At 38.2% G+C, this 20,028-nt stretch overlaps 1 protein-coding gene and 3 non-coding genes across 4 annotated transcripts; 2 read left to right on the forward strand and 2 right to left on the reverse strand.

The window, feature by feature from the left end:
- Positions 1–12,166: 12,166 nt before the first annotated feature.
- On the reverse strand, positions 12,167–12,590 carry LOC100013379 (histone H4). Its single transcript, XM_007485351.3, has one exon. The coding sequence runs from the start codon at positions 12,531–12,533 to the stop codon at positions 12,222–12,224; it is 312 nt and encodes a 103-aa protein (XP_007485413.1). The 5' UTR covers positions 12,534–12,590; the 3' UTR covers positions 12,167–12,221.
- Positions 12,591–14,324: 1,734 nt separating this feature from the next.
- On the forward strand, positions 14,325–14,396 carry TRNAM-CAU (transfer RNA methionine (anticodon CAU)). The gene has a single exon. It is a non-coding gene; the product is annotated as a tRNA-Met (tRNA).
- A 3,627-nt stretch (positions 14,397–18,023) lies between these two features.
- Positions 18,024–18,105, reverse strand: TRNAS-UGA (transfer RNA serine (anticodon UGA)). Its single transcript has one exon. It is a non-coding gene; the product is annotated as a tRNA-Ser (tRNA).
- A 927-nt stretch (positions 18,106–19,032) lies between these two features.
- Positions 19,033–19,105, forward strand: TRNAV-AAC (transfer RNA valine (anticodon AAC)). The gene has a single exon. It is a non-coding gene; the product is annotated as a tRNA-Val (tRNA).
- The last annotated feature ends 923 nt before the right edge of the window (positions 19,106–20,028 follow it).

The following is a 20,028-nucleotide window of genomic DNA, read 5'->3' on the forward strand; positions in this document are numbered from 1 at the left end:
CAATAGATAAAGGAACACTGGGAAAATAACCAGAAAAATAAGCAAAAGACAAAAAACAAAACAAAACAAATATAAAAATGAAAACCCTTACCTTAGAAAGTTACTTTAGTGCAAAGGAAGACCAAAATATGAATTCAAGAGGACAACAGTTCCAAGAAGGAAACATGTAATGCCTCAAAGGAAAGTATGAAAGGATGTGAGGCCCCAAAATAACCCCTGGAAGAACTTGAAAAGAAGTTTAAAAATAAAATTATAAGAAAATTGACAGAAAAACTCAACATCTAGAGGAAAAAATTTCATGGAAGTAATCAACTCCTTAAAAACTAGAATAGGAGAAAAGGAAATGGAGGCACAAAATACATAGAAGGAAACAACTCCCTAAAGAATAGAATGGACCAAATAGGAATGGAGGTGCCCCTTCACCCCCTTTGAAAAAACCAAAGCACTGAAGAAAATAATTCTTTAAAAAATAGGATTGACCAAATGGAAATGGAAATGGAAATACAAAAACTCAAAGAAGAAAATGATGCACTAAAAATTAGAATTTCAAAAAGAAACTAATGAATTCATAAATGAAAAAAGGATCTAAATCTAAAATACCTCACTGGAAAAACAATTGATTAGAAAATAGACCCAAGAGAGATAATCTAAGAATCATCAAAATACCTGAAAGCAACAACCAGAAAGAAAAAAAAAAGAGCCTGAACACCATATTACAAGAAATCATCTGGGAAAACTACTTTGATATCTTTAAACAAGAGGTAAAAATAGAAATTGAGAGAATCCACTGGTTATCTTCAGAAAGAGATCCCAAAATAAAATTCTCCAAGACCATTATGGCCAAATTCTAGAATTCCCAGGTCAAGGAAAAAGTTTTACAAGCATCTAGGAGGAAACAAATAAAAAATCATGGAGCCATGGATAGGATCACACAGGACCTAAGCAACTTCTACATTTAAGGAATGGAAGACATGGAACATTATATTCTGAAAGACAAAGGATCTAAGACTATAACCAAAATTTATATACCCAGCAAAAAAGCATAATCCTACACAGAAACTGAAACATTGTGGCACAATCAAATGTAATAGATTTTGCTACTAATAGCAATAAAATGATCTAGGACAATCCTGAAGGACTTATGAGAAAGAACGCTATCCATATGCAGAGGAAGAACTGTAGGAGTAGAAACTCAGAGGAAAAACACATAACTTATGATATGGTTCTATGGGTATATGGCTGAGAGTTTTGGTTTTAAAAGATCACTCTATTACAAATATGAATAATATGGAAATAGGTTTTGAGAAATAATACATGTATAACCCAGTGGAATTGCCTGTAACCTTTGGAAGGGGAAAGGGCAGGGAGGGAAAGAACATGAATCATGTAACCATGGGAAGATATTCTAAATCAATCAATAAATTTATAAAAAGAAAAGAAAACTTAGGTGGAAAATTGTTATTACATGCAATTAGTCAAATGCAATATCTTTTAAAAATTAAATAAAAAGTTTTAAATCACAACAGAAAAAAAGGAGCCTAATCCTCCAGGGGGGAAAAAATTGACATTTAATGAAATAGAGGAATTTCAGACTTTCCTGACCAACCCCTCCTCTCCCATGAAAAGAATAACTTGAAAAAGAAACAAAGGAAAACAAAGAAAATTTTGATGAGGAAATTCAACACTCATAAAAAAGTAAAATGAAAAGGTAAGAGTTTTGATAAGGATGAAATAAGTACACTCATACCTGAGAAGGTGATAATTGAAATAATTAAAATATATATATGATATTTGAGATATGTAAGGCACTTAAAGTATTCAAGGTACTTAAAGAACTTAAGACACTTAAGAACTTTATCATTGTTAGAGAAATGAAAAGGAATATGCATCGAAAAAAAGAAGGAAGCTAAATAAGATGGACTGATATCCCCTAACCCCCAAAAAAACATGGGATGAGAAAGAGGATGACATGGAGAGAAGAGAAAAGGAGAGAAGGGGTAAACTGTCAATGATAGGATAGGGTCTGACCTGCTGACTTGAATTCCCTAATTAATAAGGTATTGTGTTTGAATTTTGTCGTTATATGACTGATATGAACTTATCACAGCCAGGAGTGCCTGGAATACTTTGAAAGGGATGGCTAATTTTTATGTATTCTGGCAATAAGCCCAATTTTCCTTTGTAATTGGAAGTCTCTTATGTGGCTACATCATGTGCAACGAAAATCTAGAGAACTAATTAGTGCCAGAGGGAGCCACACTCACTAAGGAATGATGAAATACAGTGCCATGGTAGAGGGAAGCAAACCTACAGATTCTGTTTTTTTAGTACTAGAGGGACTGGAAGATAAAGGAAAACCACGTGCACTGAATCCAGACCTTTACAAGTACCATAAATCATGTAAACTATATGAATCATATAAAATCCAAGAGAAGATGAGACCCTCAAGAGAGGATTATTTAGTATGAAGTCAAAAGGAGTGGAGAATTAATGGAATAGTTTTGGAATTCAAATAGAAGTTGTTTGGCATTTTTGACAGGTTGAAATATCTTACCCTGTATTCATCCTTTTTAAATCTGAGTACATGAATGGGAATTAAAATCTACTTTAGGGGAGAGCAAGATGAATCTGGTGTTGATATTGCCATGATTTTCTTCTGTGAGTGCATAAACTAGAAATCTTTATGAATCCATCACCTTTTAGCACACCCTGATTAAAAAGACAAGAGGGAGTTAAATGAAAGACAATAGCTGCCAAGGACCAGCCATAGAATGAGATGAGAAATCAGTAATGAGGTGCTTTTCAGAGGTTCAGGCTCTGGGAAAGATAATATGGGTGAAGTCAAATTCATCTTGAATTTTGGTACTCTGAGACCTAAGGGGACAACACACATTAGCTGCTTCTCTGACAGGGAGATGATTAATGACTGTGACTCTGTTCTTTGGCTCCCTAACACTCACCTCAGTGAATTATGGCATTATATGGGCTATAGAGAATGGTATGAAGGTTTGTTTAGACCTTTTCAGGACTGCCTTCCTCCTACCTCTCACCTATGGCTCCAAGAATCTGTAACAGGCTCACCAGCCACACCTTAGCAAACCATGTCAGCAGACTTGCTAAACCAGGTTGTGGGTAACTGATACTCTATGGGCGTGTCTGCCCAAGGTGTGTGAATTCTTCCTCTGGTGGTAAGTGTGGATGAGAACAGTTTGTTTCAATGGCTGCAGATGCAAGAGCTGTAGAATACTCAAAACTTGGTTAGACACCAAAGAAGCCAAAGTCATCCACTTCATCCTAGGCCATCACTAGTCATCTTGGCTTTTGTCTTGCCACTGGACTTTGATGACTGAGAGAGAAAGTGAGGCCATCAACTTTATGCAATCTGCTTCACTTAAAACCCAATTTAGGAACAAGTAAAAAGATATCATCGAGTGATGTACTTTTGGTTCTCTTCAAATGTAGCATGCCAGGAATATTGGCATCTGGGAAGTATGATTGATGTATTGATACTGTACTACCAGACACATAGTCAGAACGCTTGATGTTAAAGGGACAGTCCTAGGCACTAGCAAAGGACGGACAAATTCATGCGTTGGGTCTTGACTTGGCCATGTTGCCTCAGCGCCACGCTGCCCCTGCTGAGAGTAAGGCCATTTACACAGCTCCGTTTGAATCAGGGTGTTGCTGGCTGGGACTACACACATTTGCAAACCGAGGGATTGACTTACTCCCCACCTCTTTGATGTCGGTGGTGGTCTATTGGACCAATGTAAATACCCATGTCATGTTACGTATAGGGTCCTAAAACCCTCAATAAATACTGGGATCTAGCGGGGAAACTCCCTCTGGCATTCTCCTAAGAACTCCCTTTCAACCTTCTCTCTCTTTCTAACCCCTCTCTTACTCTCACTTACTGGCTCTCTCCCTTCACTGCCTCTCTCACTCTCTCCCTTACCCTCCTCTCCTCTTACTGCTCTTGCTTCTCTGTATCTCTTTCCTAGCAACCAAGGAGTTGACCCCCACCTCTTGTAGTATCGAAGTCGCCCCCCACCCAAGCTTCCCATTGATGTTCAGACTATTGTCTATAGGAGTATCAAGAGGTTGATACTCCCCACCTCTTCTCTTAATCCTTCTATTTTCTCGGAGTTCGAGTTACTCCCCATGTGTTTCTACTTTTGACTTTGAGTCATTATTATTCTCCCATTTCCTTCGCCCCCTCTTTCCACCTCAGGTTATTCCCACATGTTATAGGACTCACGTGGGGGGGGGGTCGCTATACCTCCCATCAGATATGGACATCAACCAACCAAATGGACAATAGGATAACATTTTGAGAATCAGAAGGGTCTTCAGAAGTCAGCTAGTCCAATACACTCATTTAACCCATGCTATTCTTCATCTTTTGTTTTTGAAGAGGACCGATGACGTGAGTGTGATGTCTCAACTTGCTTGTGAGTTGGTTTGAAGTGAAGCCCATCATGTCATGGGCATTGTATCCACAGAAACTCAGGCAAACCATATCAGGGAAATTTCTTTGCTCCCTAAGGCCCTCATGGCTCCCAATCTAAAACACCTGACCTTGGAGACTACCCTTTGGTAAAGATAAAAACCCCGGAATGGAGGCATTGAGGAGAAACCTCTGGGTTGTTTCACTTATGCTGTCTTGCTGGCAAAGGATTTATCTCCTTGTTATTTCACTAATAAATCTTTCTCTTTTTTGCCTTTGAGCCAAGTTTTGGAGTCTTGTATTCTTGCAGAAAGTTATCCTCCCTGAACCCAAGGGGTGCACCTTTTTACCCCACAACACATAAGTATATTGATTTAATTTGTCTAGCAGTTATAATAAAACAGCTAGTCAATATGACCTCCCAGTCTAGACAAAGAACTCTGACTGATTTACAGAACTCTTCTTATAGTGAGGAGGAATTGCATTAGGGGGTGTGATAGATATAACAGCAAGGAAGTTTTAACCTCTGATAAATGCAACACCAAAACAGAGAAGTTGAGGATTTGTGAATGTGATACACAAAAACAACCTGGTACAATAAACATAGTTTGTAATATACCATAACTTGGGCTCATGTTGGCTTTGTGACCAATCTATTAAATGTTGTAAGTGTCTTGACAGCTTGGTTAAGCAAAAGATGTACAAAAGTTTATAAGCAACACCAGAAGCCTTCTGATTTTATAGTTGTGTGTGCTAAGCTGAGAGAAGAGTCAGTGTCTCAGAAAGGGAGATTAAGACCAACTTAACTTACTTCTATTTAATAAAGTATATTCTTTCCTTCAAAGTTATTTTTATCACTAAATTAATAATTTAAATTATTTATTGGGCATTGCTGCTAGAAGTAACTTAATTTCTCTGGCAGCTTTCTTTAGTTATGACAGATTTTTGGGAAAGGTGATTCATATGTTATTTCGGTGACTTATTTAAGGCATTCTTAAATTAGTAACCTAGCCATGCATCCTTTACTAAATCTGTTGTTGTTGAAAAATATTCACTGTGTTGGAACATTATTTTATGTTACCATCAGGTTATGTATGTAATTATATATAGGATTAGGTCTTGGGCAGTATTTCATCTTCCTGAGAGAGGATTGTGAAGATATCCTAAAGGTCCATAGACTAAGAATTTTTTAAAGTAAATTTTGGGAAAGATCTCACCAATAACCTGGACCAGGAAAGCAGATTTCCTGGAGAAAATGCTGTGAGGACCATCATGATTCTAGATGGACTAAAAAGATGAAAGTAATAGAGAATGTCCCCAGAAATCAAGTACTACATCATGAGACTTTGAGTGAGCATTTGGATAATGAATTGAACTATGGGTGGGAGGGGAACCCTCCATCCACTTTTGTCCTTTCCATGCACCATTATTTTATCTTGATTGTAAAACCTTTGTGCCATATGTAAAATCCAGTGGAATTGCATGTCAGCTACATGAGGGGAGAGGGGGAGAAGAGAGTGAGAGAACATTAATCTTGCAACTGTGATATGGAAATCACATTAAAAGACTGATATATATTAATTTAAGGTCACCAAGGAATTCAGCTATGTAATTCCTAAATGAAAACTCAAGTCAGCAGTCAACCTTTTATGGAGTTTTTTAATTACTAACAGGAGGAAGAAAAGTATTAGAGAGAGAGAGAGAGAGAGAGAGAGAGAGAGAGAGAGAGAGAGAGAGAGAGAGAGAGAGAGAGAAAGGGGAGAGAAGGAAATAGGGCTTAAATACCCCCTCTGCTTAGGCTGGGCCAAAGGCCCAAAGTCTTGGATAGCCAAGGCAAAGAAAAGAGATCAGTCCCTATCACTCATGTGACCAAAATGGAGAAACAGTCTCAGGGCCTTCACTCCAAGCACCAGGCTCCAACAACAACCTTTCCTCCACACAGGAAGTCCCCAGACTCCTCAGCTGTCCTCTACCTCACTTCCTGTGTCTCACCTGTGCCAATGGTGGCTCTAGCTTCACCCAGAACTGCCCAGAGGTCTGTCCCCTTTGCACATGTCTGTTGAAGGCCACATTCTCAAATAATTAAATCTTGAGCTTTGCTGCAGCCCTTCCTAAATCCTGTTACCCTGAGTAGGGTGGAGATTGTAGTTTCCAAGACCTGATTCTGTCATTCCAAGTATCTCTATTGTTATTGATCAGGAAATAGCCAAATCCCATCCTCTAAAGAATGGTTTGAACAGGGTTGAGTAGTTTTGAAATTCACACAACCAGGGGAAAATATTCTAAATTAACTAAATTTTTAAAAATTAAATAAATGATCAATCAATCAATAAAACCTTTGTGACAAAAACAAGGAACACTCCTGTATAATTGAAAATCTGTTACCCTAAAAAAGAACTACATTTCCTGAGAGCCTACTGACTTCCTGTCATTATGTACTTCCTGTAGACAGGGGATATTAGGTGGGGATGTAGAGGGTCCCACCCTCTTTGGCATCTTGGCTTGATGGTGGTGAGTAGGATTTTCAACAGGCTCATCAGCCATGGGCATGTGATCTTTATTTTGTATCTCTCTTATTCCTTTATTTCTAATGATCATTTAATAAATCTCCTAAAATATAATATTTTTATTATTGAGACTAATTTTAATTTTTACACTCCCTAATAGCTCCTTGTCAATGCATCTATCAATCATTTTTTAATATATTAAGAAATGCCCATATGTAGTTAGATTCTCTGTGAAACACATATCTTTGGGCCCTTATGCACCCTGGTGAAATAATCCTGAAATATATAGATATTAAATATGGGATGTTTCACTGAGGAAAATAACTTATCTCCCAAAGAATCAGAGGGAGAAGCATGTAAATTTAATATAAATTTGTACCCCTCTTTCCTTTTTAAAAGGAAAGTTTTGAAAATCCATTTCAGTCTCACCCCCATCCTTAGATTGGGATAAAAATAAGGTGTGCATGTGTACTATGAGAGGACACCAGAGGCCTCATGGCTCCCTGGTGTCTCAGAAGAGGTTTACCTCTTGTTCCATGTCACTCAGCCTCTGGAATTGGTCTCTGATCTGGACTGAGGTCAAGTATGTCCAACCAAGGAGACCCAGAAAAAGTGGTATCACCAGAGTTATAAGTTATGGATCAAGGAAGTTTTCAGGTCTCTTTCCAAAAAGCAGCTACCTGGCCTAAGGGACTGGGATGTGAGGTGAGTAAGGGATGCTGCAAGGTAAGTGGTAAGCTCAGGTGAGCTAGGTGATCAGCTGTGTGATTAGCTGCCTTTTTTTCCCCTCCAACCCACTTTTACTATCTAATAATTATAAATTAATATTCAATCTCTAGAGAATTTTAATACTAAAAGAATCCTACCTTTATTTATCTGTAAACAGAGAACCAGCTTGGGTAAGGCCCTCTCCAAGGGATGTCTCTATGGCCCTTGTTTCTTCTTTTCAATTCGAGGTGACTTAGCTTCCAAAGGGAAGGCTAAATGAAGGAGATCCTGAGTAGGGTGGTTTTGCTAACTTAATAGAGGCAGTTGGTGCCCATCAACATTCTGTAATTGCCAGAGAGGGATGTGACCATTCACGCCTGAAGGACATCCCACCTACCTTTGCTAAGAGAGGTCCAAATGATGTATTGTCAGGTCAATCAGAAGGGAGACACACTTAGGTTTAAAAGATCCTTGTCAGACTTCATATGGGTCTTTGGTCATTAAGAGCAAGAGAAACCATATTCCCTATTTCTTGATTACTGCTTGTTACGGTGAAAATCACCTTTAAAGATTGTTATAATATTAATTTATGGTCGCCAAGGAAATTACTTATGAAATTCCTAAAATGAAACACTCAAGTCAGAATGGAGTCATGGTAGTTTAATCACAACAGGAGTAAGAAAAGGGAGAGGGAGAGGAGTAAGGAGAAAGGGGAAAAGGTTAACTCAACCTTCTGGCAGAGCAGAGGGAGTTTTAGGCCCAAAAAAGCCAAGGTAGAGAAGAGAATCAGTCCTTGACTTATGTGATGGATCTGAAGGAAAGCTGTCTGCGGGCCTCCTCTCTGCTCGAGCTTCTAGCACCAACTGCTGCCTAGCTCTCTCCACAGGAAGTGAGCGAATTCCAGAGGCTGTTCCCCACCTCACTTCCTGTGCCTCACAAGTGCCAATGGCTGCTCAAGCTTGGCTTAGGACAGCCCAGGTGGGCAGTTAGTTATTTCTGATTTGTCATTGACTAGCACATGCCCATGTAATGTGGGTGTGCACAATCCTGGGTGCTAGACCAAGCAAGATGGAGATTTTTAAAATTCACATGCTTAACCTAAACAATAAATTGAGCATGCTCAAGTCCCTGGTTTTTGTTGAGGTTTCAGTGTGACCCATTTTAGTAAGAATTTACAATTCACTGTTACTAAAATGATATCTTGTGTGAAGATTAAATTTAACTCTCCCCTGATTGTGAAAATGAAATTAATTAACTCCCCTGATTGTGAAAATTAGATTGACTCCCCTGCCCAAATTTAGATCTAATCACCAAAAGTATAAACATCCCCACTTAATCATTTAGAGGGAAGGTCTGTGACCCACATGTGCAATAGTGGGTGATGAATCAGAATCAGAATCAAACTGACTGCCCCTTGGCAGTCCTAAAGCAAAGCTTCAACTGTGATTGGTAGATCTAAAATTAGGGGAAGGCACAGGAAGTCATGCAAAAGAAAGTGTCTTTAAAAGGGAGTGACAACTTCCTGAATGGAGTTGAACTTGGACTTCATCTTCTTCTGGAGTTCTGAGTTAGAATTGGAGACTGGTGAAGAATCTACTGATTGGACCAGAGATCTGTACTTTGGTGAGAGTGTTCTGAAATCTCTTACTTTGGACTGACATGTGGTGATTGAAAAAGCTGATTCCTTTCCTGGAATTTCTGAAGAGACTAGCCTCAGGAGAGACCTACCTCTTGAGAGAGACATCCCCAGGTCCTCTCTGGCTAAGAATTAACTATCCCTGATGAGGTTGAGCCAAGGACTGGGAGTAAATTACTTAGTGCTTAGGCTAGATATCTTACCCTATCCTCTCTCAGATTTTCTTACTTCACTCATTCTATATTTTGTGAATAAATTGTAAATAAATCTATTAGAATAAAATTAAAATTCCTGGCAACCCTATTTTATAATAATCCAGTCAAACCTTTTTGTAAAATAGCCCCCTTTTCCCCCCTTACACTTGTCCTAGAGAAAATTGTGCCTTTGTTCCATTTTATTTGTCACATCATATATTGCAAATATTAAGATAGAGTGACAACTTCTCTTGTTTTCACTATTTCTGTTTTAATGATAAGTTCCTCCTTGTTAGTTAGAATCTTATCAAGAATGGAAGTTTTCTTTGTTGATTCCTATGCAATGAAATACTCAAATATTAGCGTATCAGGATGTGTTAAATTTTAAAATGGTTATGAATTCTAAACAACAGCATTTTCAAACAGTTCTAGAAGACCAATGATTAAATATGCTTCCTACTTCCTGAAGAAAAGATGATGGCTTCAGGGTGCAGAATGATCTTTTTTGAACATTCAAAAAGAAATGAAGCCAGCCTACAAATCACTATCACTTAACTCTTTTCTTCTTCAAGCTAAACATCACTCATGCTAGTTTATAGGAATCAAGTTTTGAGTTTTATTGAGGTTCATGATATATCTTTTCTTAAAAAAAAAGTATCCCAGAAAGGCACACCTATGGATGAGAATGAAGACATTAGGAATTTTTATATATCTGGCACATCAGAGTCCTTAAAAAATGTTTATTGAAGGGGCAGCTGGGTAGTTCAGTGGACTGAGAGTCGGGCCTAGAGACAGGAGGTCCTAGGTTCAAATCTGACCTCAGACACTTCCCAGCTGTGTGACCCTGGGCAAGTCACTTGACACCCATTGCCTAGCCCTTACCACTACTCTTCTGCCTTGGAGCCAATAGACAGAAGGTAAGGGTTTAAAAAAATAAATAAATGTTTATTGACTGACAGGCTATGTATGAGAGGTAAAAGATACAAAAGAAATGTAAAACTGTAAAAAATGAGGGTCACCCTCATGACTTTGGGCTAACTGAATTTGGCTTTGTCTACCAGGTTCATCGTTTTGTTGTCCTGCCTCATGCCCCTTTCCCTCCCCTCCTCCCCTCCATTTAAAAATTGCAGCTGGCACTCCTGAGCCACGGAATCCAATTAAAAATCATGTTAATAAATGAAGTTTTAAAACACATTATAATACAGGAATAAATTAACATGGAAGACAACTTCCCTTCTGCAATAAGGAATTGAAAGAAGTGATTTACAGGGTAGTCAATTCAGCAGAAGACTTGGGAACCTTTTACTGAGGCCTAGCTAAAATTATATTTTTACAACAGAACAAATCAAATCAAAGCAGTGCAAGGAACCAGGTAGAGAGGGTTATTGTGAGGATGAAATAAGATATCACAAGCTTAGCGAACTTTAAAGTGAGATAAACGTCCTGATACCTCTTTCGTCTCTGGTCATAAAAGTTCAAAAATAGATGGGACCTTCACAAACACAGTCCCAACTCTCCTTTGCACCCGAGGTAATTTAGGCAGTTAGTAGTGGATAATACTAAGAGAGGGTCTCCAATCGCTCGTCACTAAGACTGAAGACAAGGAGGCCTCCTTGGACCTTGTAGCCATAAAAAAAAAAAGCTGGAGCCAAAGGTATCCTCCTTAAAATCCTCAGGTTGAGGAGGTAAGGCAGAAGTCATTATTCCTCTTGGAAAAGGCTTTTTGCCTTAAGGGATATATTCTTTGCCTTTTAGTTGCCCCCTTCCTGGGCTGTGACATTCTAGCTCTTTAACTCCAGCTACTACAGCTTAGTATTCTGAGTTTGTTGGAATTTGGGGTCTGGAAGACCTGGGTACAAATTCCAGCTAAAGTTTACCAGTCACATCACCATGCCTCGCAATCTTAAATTTCCTTCTCTATAAAAGGGCATAAGGGTTATTGTGAGGATGAAATAAGATATCACAAGCTTAGCGAACTTTAAAGTGAGATAAACGTCCTGATACCTCTTTCGTCTCTGGTCATAAAAGTTCAAAAATAGATGGGACCTTCACAAACACAGTCCCAACTCTCCTTTGCACCCGAGGTAATTTAGGCAGTTAGTAGTGGATAATACTAAGAGAGGGTCTCCAATCGCTCGTCACTAAGACTGAAGACAAGGAATAGTTCTTCAGGACCTTTGCTGAAAGATAAAAGGCCCCCCAACATCTTTTCCCTTTCTACTTTCCAAAAGTCAGCCCCTCCCCCCTTCCTTTATGTATTGCTCATATTAAAAAAACCCCTTCCAGGCTAGAAAGTTTAAAAATCTCTCGGAATCACATAGTCCCTTTCTGATAGGGCAAATATTTTCCCGTTCTATAGCCTCATTGGCCCTTGAGCGAGTCCTCATTTCCCATCATTAGCCTCCCAAATTTGACCGCAAAGATGCATTTAGCGGGCTCCTTTATACTGCAAACAGACTAGCAATACAGCTCATGCACTTTCTGGGATTTTGTAGTACTACATTGTAGGAGCAGTTTCTTCCCATCTTATCCTCATCAGTTACTTGCAAATCTGCAACATTAAGTGATATCCAATTAAGGAAGGGCCGTTTTAACTTACTTCATGTAGCATTATCATAGTAACTAGAAACTCGTCTTTAACAATGTTTCAGCTCTCTTTAAGGAGAAGATGGGGGGCCCTGAAAAGGGCCTTTAAAATTTTAGTTAAGACCTGAATTTGGACTGCTAGTTTAGCCGCCGAATCCGTAGAGGGTTCTGCCCTGACGTTTGAGCGCGTAGACCACGTCCATGGCGGTGACTGTCTTCCTCTTGGCGTGCTCGGTGTAGGTGACGGCGTCCCGGATCACGTTCTCCAGGAAAACCTTCAGCACACCGCGGGTCTCCTCGTAGATGAGCCCTGAGATACGCTTGACGCCGCCGCGCCGAGCCAGACGGCGAATGGCAGGCTTGGTGATACCCTGGATATTATCGCGGAGCACTTTTCTATGCCGCTTGGCACCACCCTTGCCAAGCCCTTTTCCTCCCTTTCCTCGTCCGGACATGGTGAGAACTTAGGATGAAAACAACAGGAAGAGAAAGCTAAGAGCTGAATAACTGCCTAGGCGGAGCAATGACTTATATAACCCAAGTGCCGACCTGTTTGGCGACTGCACTTAAGGGGCGGGACAAAAATCTCGTTTCCCGCCTCTTTTGTTTTTATCAACTAAAAAAACTTTAGCTCCTCCCCCTAGAGACTACACTAACTAGTGACTTTTTCCTTCAGATTTTCTTATTTCGATACTAGACAAAGATTTTCAAACGGGTTTCTTGGAAAATTCGGCAGACAGAATCTGTAAATAAAACAAAGGACAAATATGTCTGGAATCTTGCTTCTTTTCTGCCTATAGAAATGAGAACGACACATGACTCCTTATTAGACTTCGTTTATATGTAGTTTCTCTGAGGGCTTCTCATATTTGCTTTACTCTGCAGCAACTTCGACCTGGGCCAGTGCCAAAATTATAGAAATGACTTGACTGAGCTGAATTATAGAATTTTAGGGATGAAACTACTCTAGGGATCATTTAGTTCAAACACTGAATAAGGGAAGGTCAGGTGATGAGAAGCTCTACAGGAAACCAGATCTGAATCCTACGCAATTCAGTTAGCCTTACACAAGTTAATAATGCAAAATGTAGTTGGGAAAATATCTGGATACAAAGGGCTTGGAGTCAAACCGTGCCTCTAAAGTTTATTTCTCTATAGGTCCTTGAGTGATTCACTTAATCTCTTAGAATCTCAGTTTCCCCATTTGCAAAATGAAATTGGACTAGATTTTTTGTATTGTAAAATGAGCCTGGACTAGAAGACAAGGAATGGCTTTTGTTTCTTTTTGTATCCCCATCGCTTAGCACAGTGCCTGGCATGTGGTAGGAGCTTAATAAATGTATATTGATTAAAAGATGATCTCTATGGTTCTTTCCATTTATAAATCTGTGATCCTAGAATCATACTCCTTAAAAGATGTGAGTGGAAGAGATAACCTGTGAGGATTTCTAGAGACCTTTTGCTAGTTTATGGTTGATGCCTCTAGGTGAGCTAATGCCATGTTTATTGTACATTTACTTTAAAATCTCCAATATTCATTAAAAAAAAAAAACCCAGCCCTTTTTAAAAACAGCATTCAAGAAATGGGCTGTTTGTGGGTCTTCTAAACTATGCCTTTTCCTGTTTTCTCAGTCTCTCCCCTGAAATTACTCAAGTATTCACTTTTTATATTTTGTATTTACTTAGGTGTGAATATGTTGTTCCTCTGACCCAAATAGAGTATAAATAACTGAGGGCAGGGACTGCTTTAGTCACTGTCCTGGTGCGACGTTGGTGTTACGAAGACATCTCAACTCCCTAATATTTGGTTTCTAGCCCATTCCCAGGTAACTTCAAAGTAGTTGCAGTTTGTAAGGATTAGCTTTGGCCTCGGCTGGAGAACAGGTCACCCAAAACACTAAAGATCCGCCCAGTGCGTTTCGCCTCTCCCTTCTTTTCCCACGCTCTCTGAGCTTGTGTGCGCAGGCACACATCCTCCTCCCCAGCACCTCCACTACGGTAAGTGAGTGCGCACGTGCACCTTACATGCTTACATTTTCAATCTCACGTGGCATATTTGGCTCTCCTGGAAGACTGAGCCGCTATAGAGCTAACTCGAAAGTGAGAGCAGGCTCCGGGGACGAAGTTTGGGAAGATTTGTTTCGTTAAGATGAAAATTAGCATAAATCAACACAAATAATCCCAATTCTCTAAAATACTAGCATAATAGTAACCCTAATAGGAATCAGTCCAAAAAGGCTTTCAGTAGCAGAGTGGCGCAGCGGAAGCGTGCTGGGCCCATAACCCAGAGGTCGATGGATCGAAACCATCCTCTGCTAGCTAAGTTTTGGTTTAAAAAAAAACACACACCACGGTCCGGAGGTGTTTTGTTTTTTTAAATGCCATCAGAATAAAAAAAAAAAACTTTAAAAGCATACCTTTCATCGAGGAGAAGGATTTCATCACCCACCGGTGGGGAAAGCAAGTCTGTTTTTGTGATTATGTTCTCAGAAGTAAATGTTTCTATGTAAATGCTAAAAAACTAACCACCCTATGCTATTGAAAAAGAAAAGGGTGATGAGACTTAATTGATTTTTTAAAGGTTACTTTGTATCTACTCTATCTTGTATTTAACTATTTACTGTCTCCCTCATTACAATATATTCTTGAAGGAAAGTACTGTTTTCTCACTTCTTGGGCACTCAGTTTGAAATAAGAACTTCATGTTTGGGGAGTTTTGTTCCTTTTTGTAGACTTATATAAATATTGCAATATGTAGCTGCAATTACAAGAAATATGTTTAGCTGAAATATTTTCTCTTTCCAATGATTACCTTATCATTTCATCAATGTTCATCCTATCTTCCAGGGCTTTTATGTTGTCCCTCTCCCCCCTCCTCCCCGTGTGCCTCTCTTGGAGATTTTAATCATCATTTTTTTTTGCAGAGGCCCCCAAATTATCCCAAATCTTTCACAAACATATATCTTCAGCTGCTTGTTGAGTATATAATTTCAAAATCACAATATTCAAAACAGAGCTCACATTCTCTTTCAAGTAAACTAGCTCTTCCTATTCACTTTCAATGCTTGCAATTACCCAGCTTCATAAACTCCAGGCTATCTATAGCTCTTTCCTCTTTTAGCTCTTCCTCACCTTCTTGCCCTCATCCTCACTCCCCCCCCCCCCCCAATTCCCACCAATATCCTATAATTTATCAAATCTTGTTGAGTCTATTATCTTTGCATCCAGCTCCTTCTCCACACACTCAAGCATCATTATTTCTCCCTTAGACTAGAGAATTTCAATTGGTCTCCCTGTTTCCAGCCTCTCTCTTTAAGTGCCAAAATGACTTTCTTGTATTTTTTTTATATTTATATCTTTTGCTTTTGCATCATCATTATTTCCATATGTATCCTTGGAATAGAGTAAAAGAGAAAAACTGTTCAGCAAAACTAACCAACAGATCAAAAGTATGACCTGTTGATTGTTCTCTATGCATTATTGTAGTTCATGAGTATATTGTTTTTCTATTTCTCCTTATTTCACTTTGTATCAGTTCTTTTAAATATTCCCTGTATGTTTCTCTGCACTGATTTTATTCACCATTTCTTACAGTACAATAATATTCCATTACATTTATGCATTACAATGTATTAAGTACTTCTCAAAGAATGGACAAAAAGCACTGTTATGAATATTTTTGTTTTGTTTTCTTTTTCTCTGATTTTGACCCCCTTTTGGATATATGGTTAGCAAGGAGTTCTCTGATTAAAATGTATGAATATGTTAGTGATTTTCTTACTATAATTCCAGATCTCTGTCCAGATAGACTTTCACACAGCTCCATTAACAGGATATTAGTGTGCCTGGTTTTTTATAATCCTTCCAACATTGACTATTCCCCTGTTTCATCAGCATTGCCAATTGATTATGTCTGAACTGAAACCTGAGTTGTTTTGATTACCCTCCTCATTATTAACTATCTGGAGCTATCTTTCATATGGTTGTTACTAGTTGTTAATTCTTTTGAGACCTGTTTGCTAAAATACTTTTTCTCCTTATTCATTGGGGAATGGCCCTTGGTCTTACATATTTGTGTCTTTCTATATTTGTCTCTGTCTTTTTATATTTGTGTTAGTTTCTTGTATATCTCAAAATAATCAGCTTTTGACACAGATTCACTATATCACTTCCCTGTACAAAATCCTTTGGCTCTTTATTGCCTAACACAGTGGTTCTTGACTTGGCATCCACAGAAGGGGTTCATGGATAGATTTTAGGGGAAGCCTGTGAACTTAGAGGGGGGGAAATTACAACTTTATTTTCACTAATATCTGACAGAAATTCAGCATTTCCTTCCATTATGAATTTAAACACATTATTCTGATAAATTGTCCTTTTTACAAGAACTACATTGTACATGACAGATTAAAAAAAAAAAGGTTAAAACCCTTAGATCAAAGAATAAAATATAGCTGTCCAAGCTTGTCAGGTAAGGCCCTCCACAATCTAGCTTTTACCTGACTTGCCAGTTTTATTTCTTATTAATCCCTTTTTTGAGGGAGCTTTATTGGTATGAATGGTGCCAAAATACATAGGTCCAAAATAAAGTAAGAGGTTACCTAGTCAAGCCAAGACCTACAGGAATCAGTTGTAACAGGAGTGGAGCAATAGTGACATAGGAAGGGAGAGGCTCCTGGATCAAACAGGAGTTTCAGGACCAAGAAAGGGAATATTTGCATAAAAGAGAACTCTTAGAACCAGTTGAAATGTTCTTGGATCAAGGGTGACTGAGAATCATGGAGTAGCAAGTGTCTGAAGGAGAATTTGGAGGAACAGATAAAGACTTTACCTCTTATAGATACTGTGAGCTATGTAGATTATGAAAATCCAGGAGAGCAGAAGTCCACTCTATCCACCTAGAGTGCTTTGAGGTGTCTCCATCCCAGAAAATATTCTAGGTTTAGAGTACTGTATCCTTCCTTGTAGAAATGGGTTTACTAGAAGGAAACGTGGCTTAATTTTCCAGCAGTCCTTAGGGTCTTCCTCTAGGTAGTTTGGGGGAGGGGAAGTTAATAATAATTCTCATTTTTCTTACCTCCTTTTAGAGGTTCTTAACCTGGAGTTTGTGAAACTTTTTAAAATAATTTTTATAACAATGTCAAGATAATCAGTTTACTTTGCAATTATATATTTAATGGATTTAAAAACCAGTTTAAGGAAGAATCCCATTAGTTTTACTGCAATGGATTTTTATTTTAAATTTTTTTTGCAGCAGCCCAGTGGGAGCACTTTTTCCCTTCCCTGTGTGTGTGTGGGGGCGGGGGGCACCTGTCACTCAGGGGGGAAGGCAGGGCATGGCACATTGTCTCTAAAAGATTTGCCATCACAGGTTTTCATGATTCTGCATTCTCCTGGTTCTCCTTCTAACTCTCTGATCATCCTTTCTCAGTCTCTTTTGCCAGATTTTCATCCAGGTCATATTCACCCAGTATGGATGTTCCCCAAGGATATCGATATCTATATAAAATAGTCAAGTAGAACTAACAATACCCAGGTATCTCAGCTGAAAGTGCCTGTAACGGTTCACATCTCTAGTACATCTTCACCTCTCTATTAAAAAAAAAAAAAGTTAAATATATTTTATGTCCCTTTTTCTTTAGTGAAAAATAGAAAGGTGTCCTGCTCTGTATCCCAAGTCTATATCCTCTCTGTAATGGCTAGCATGTTTCCTTATAATCTCCTTGTGCAAAAGGAACAGAGAGGAATACTGGAGCCAGAGATCATTCATATATGGTGTGTGTGTTAGGGTGAGTAATGAGGGGATCAGGAAAAGAAGTCGATTTCACTACTACTGTGTGGCAGGGGCAAAGGGAAATATTTGGAAGAGGTACCTCAAATATAAACATTCATACTTAATCCCATTCTATTAGAGAATAACACACTCATTCTTTAAAACTCCACCTCGTAGTCGGCAGGATTCGAACCTGCGCGGGGAGACCCCAATGGATTTCAAGTCCATCGCCTTAACCACTCGGCCACGACTACCAGACATCAAAAGCTCTTATTAGAACTTTGAAAGAATCTGAGATGAAAAAGTACATTTATCTTAAAATAGTTCTCATTTGTCAATATTTTTAAAAACAATTTGTAAAAAGCCCATTCAAATACTTTCCAATTCTGGTCTTCAGTTTACCTTTTTTCTTTTGAATAAAAAAATTATTTCTTATCCATACGTTTCAAGGTAATTGAGTGTATAGATCAAAGTATTTTGAAATTTATGATTATTTACAAAAGATGCGCCTAAAAATCCATACAGGTATGAAAAATTGCCTTTTGGTTAGAATGTTATGGGAGCTTGAATGACCCGTTCATATGACATCAGTGCATATGTTTGGGACAGGCACTGCAGCTGGAACATTTTAGCCCCACAGCTGACAGAAGATAGAGCAAGGGGGGAAGCATTTATTAAATTATATCCTTACACAATTATTACATAGGTAACTATACAATTATTAAGCACAATTGTTTAATTTAACACAATATTTATAATATTTCTAATGTGCTCCCTGATGTAAAGATTTATCTTTTCAATAAAAATCTTTTCCTGCTGCTATTGTATGATTGTAAATCTTGGAACATCAAATCTCTAAGGAATCAAAGTTCTAGAACTTTACATATCGTGATTTAGGATTCACAAATCGTTTGACTTGTATTATTTGATTCTGTCAACAATCCTATTCTATAAGCCTCATAATTACTTTACATCATTATTCCATTCCATTTATTGCAAATAAGACGTAAGAGATTTTCATAGTTTAGAAAACATCTAAAAAAATTCTACATTTTATCTTGGTCAGAAAACCATTAAATCTGTCAAAAATTTCAAAACGACAAAAAAAACAAAAAAACAAAAAAAAACTTGCTGTCATATCATTTTTATGAGTCACTAATGAGAAAGCTCGCATAAGCAGCGTTTCCGTAGTGTAGTGGTTATCACGTTCGCCTAACACGCGAAAGGTCCCCGGTTCGAAACCGGGCGGAAACAATTTTTTTTTCTCCCGACTGTACCATGTTTGTGAAAAACTGGTTTCTGAAATGAGTTTTTCTGTTTATTCACTATCACTGTTTTTTTTAATCCTGAAAAGATCGAAACAATGAAAGAAGAGATCGAAACAATGAAAGAAAGGAAATCAAACTGCATTCCTTTTAGTAAAAAAAAACTTCGACATTTTAAAAACTATGTGTCCAAGGTATTGACAGAATAGAGATGTTTCTTTTTCTTTTTCATCTTTCTATTTTCAGTGCTTGGCAAGTAGGAAGGAAGTCTTGGATTTACTAGTAGGAGCTAAGCCAATGTTTGTTAAGTGATAGCTAAGCAGTCCAGTTGCCTGGTTATGAACCATGCTTATAAAACACATCTGAGAGTAAGGAGATGAGGTTAAGGTATATAATCAGCATGTAGTTTTAGTCACAGCCATGGTGGGAATTTGTTTTCCTTCATCATGCATATGTGATACAAAACTTGCTTTTCTTTCAGATTTTTGGGGGAATGGTGGGATACGTTGGGAGGACAGTGGGATTAATAATAGTATTACCAAAAAGGAAGGAAGGGAAGGAGAGACAGAGGGAAGGAAAGAGGAAGGGAGGGAGAGGAGGAGAAGGAGGAAAGAAACAAAGAAAGAGAAAGAAAGCTAATAAGCTTTTAAAATTTTTATTAATTATTTGGAAAACAATGCTAAATTATGGTATATAACGGGAAGAGTGAGCTTTGTATGTGAAAGTGTTCATATTGTTTGGTGTTTGTTAACTTCAGAATAAAAAATAAAATTTAAAAAGAATGGATTCAAAGATTCTTCAGATTATATTTTTTCTACTTCATTGACAAATACCTACTATGGTGGCTTATCTAACCCATTTAAGAAAAGAATCTCAAAAATATAGGCCTTCAAAGACAGCTTTAAAGTTTGC

This window comes from Monodelphis domestica, chromosome 2 (genome assembly GCF_027887165.1).
Source record: "Monodelphis domestica isolate mMonDom1 chromosome 2, mMonDom1.pri, whole genome shotgun sequence".
Classification (NCBI taxonomy): Eukaryota; Metazoa; Chordata; class Mammalia; order Didelphimorphia; family Didelphidae; genus Monodelphis; species Monodelphis domestica.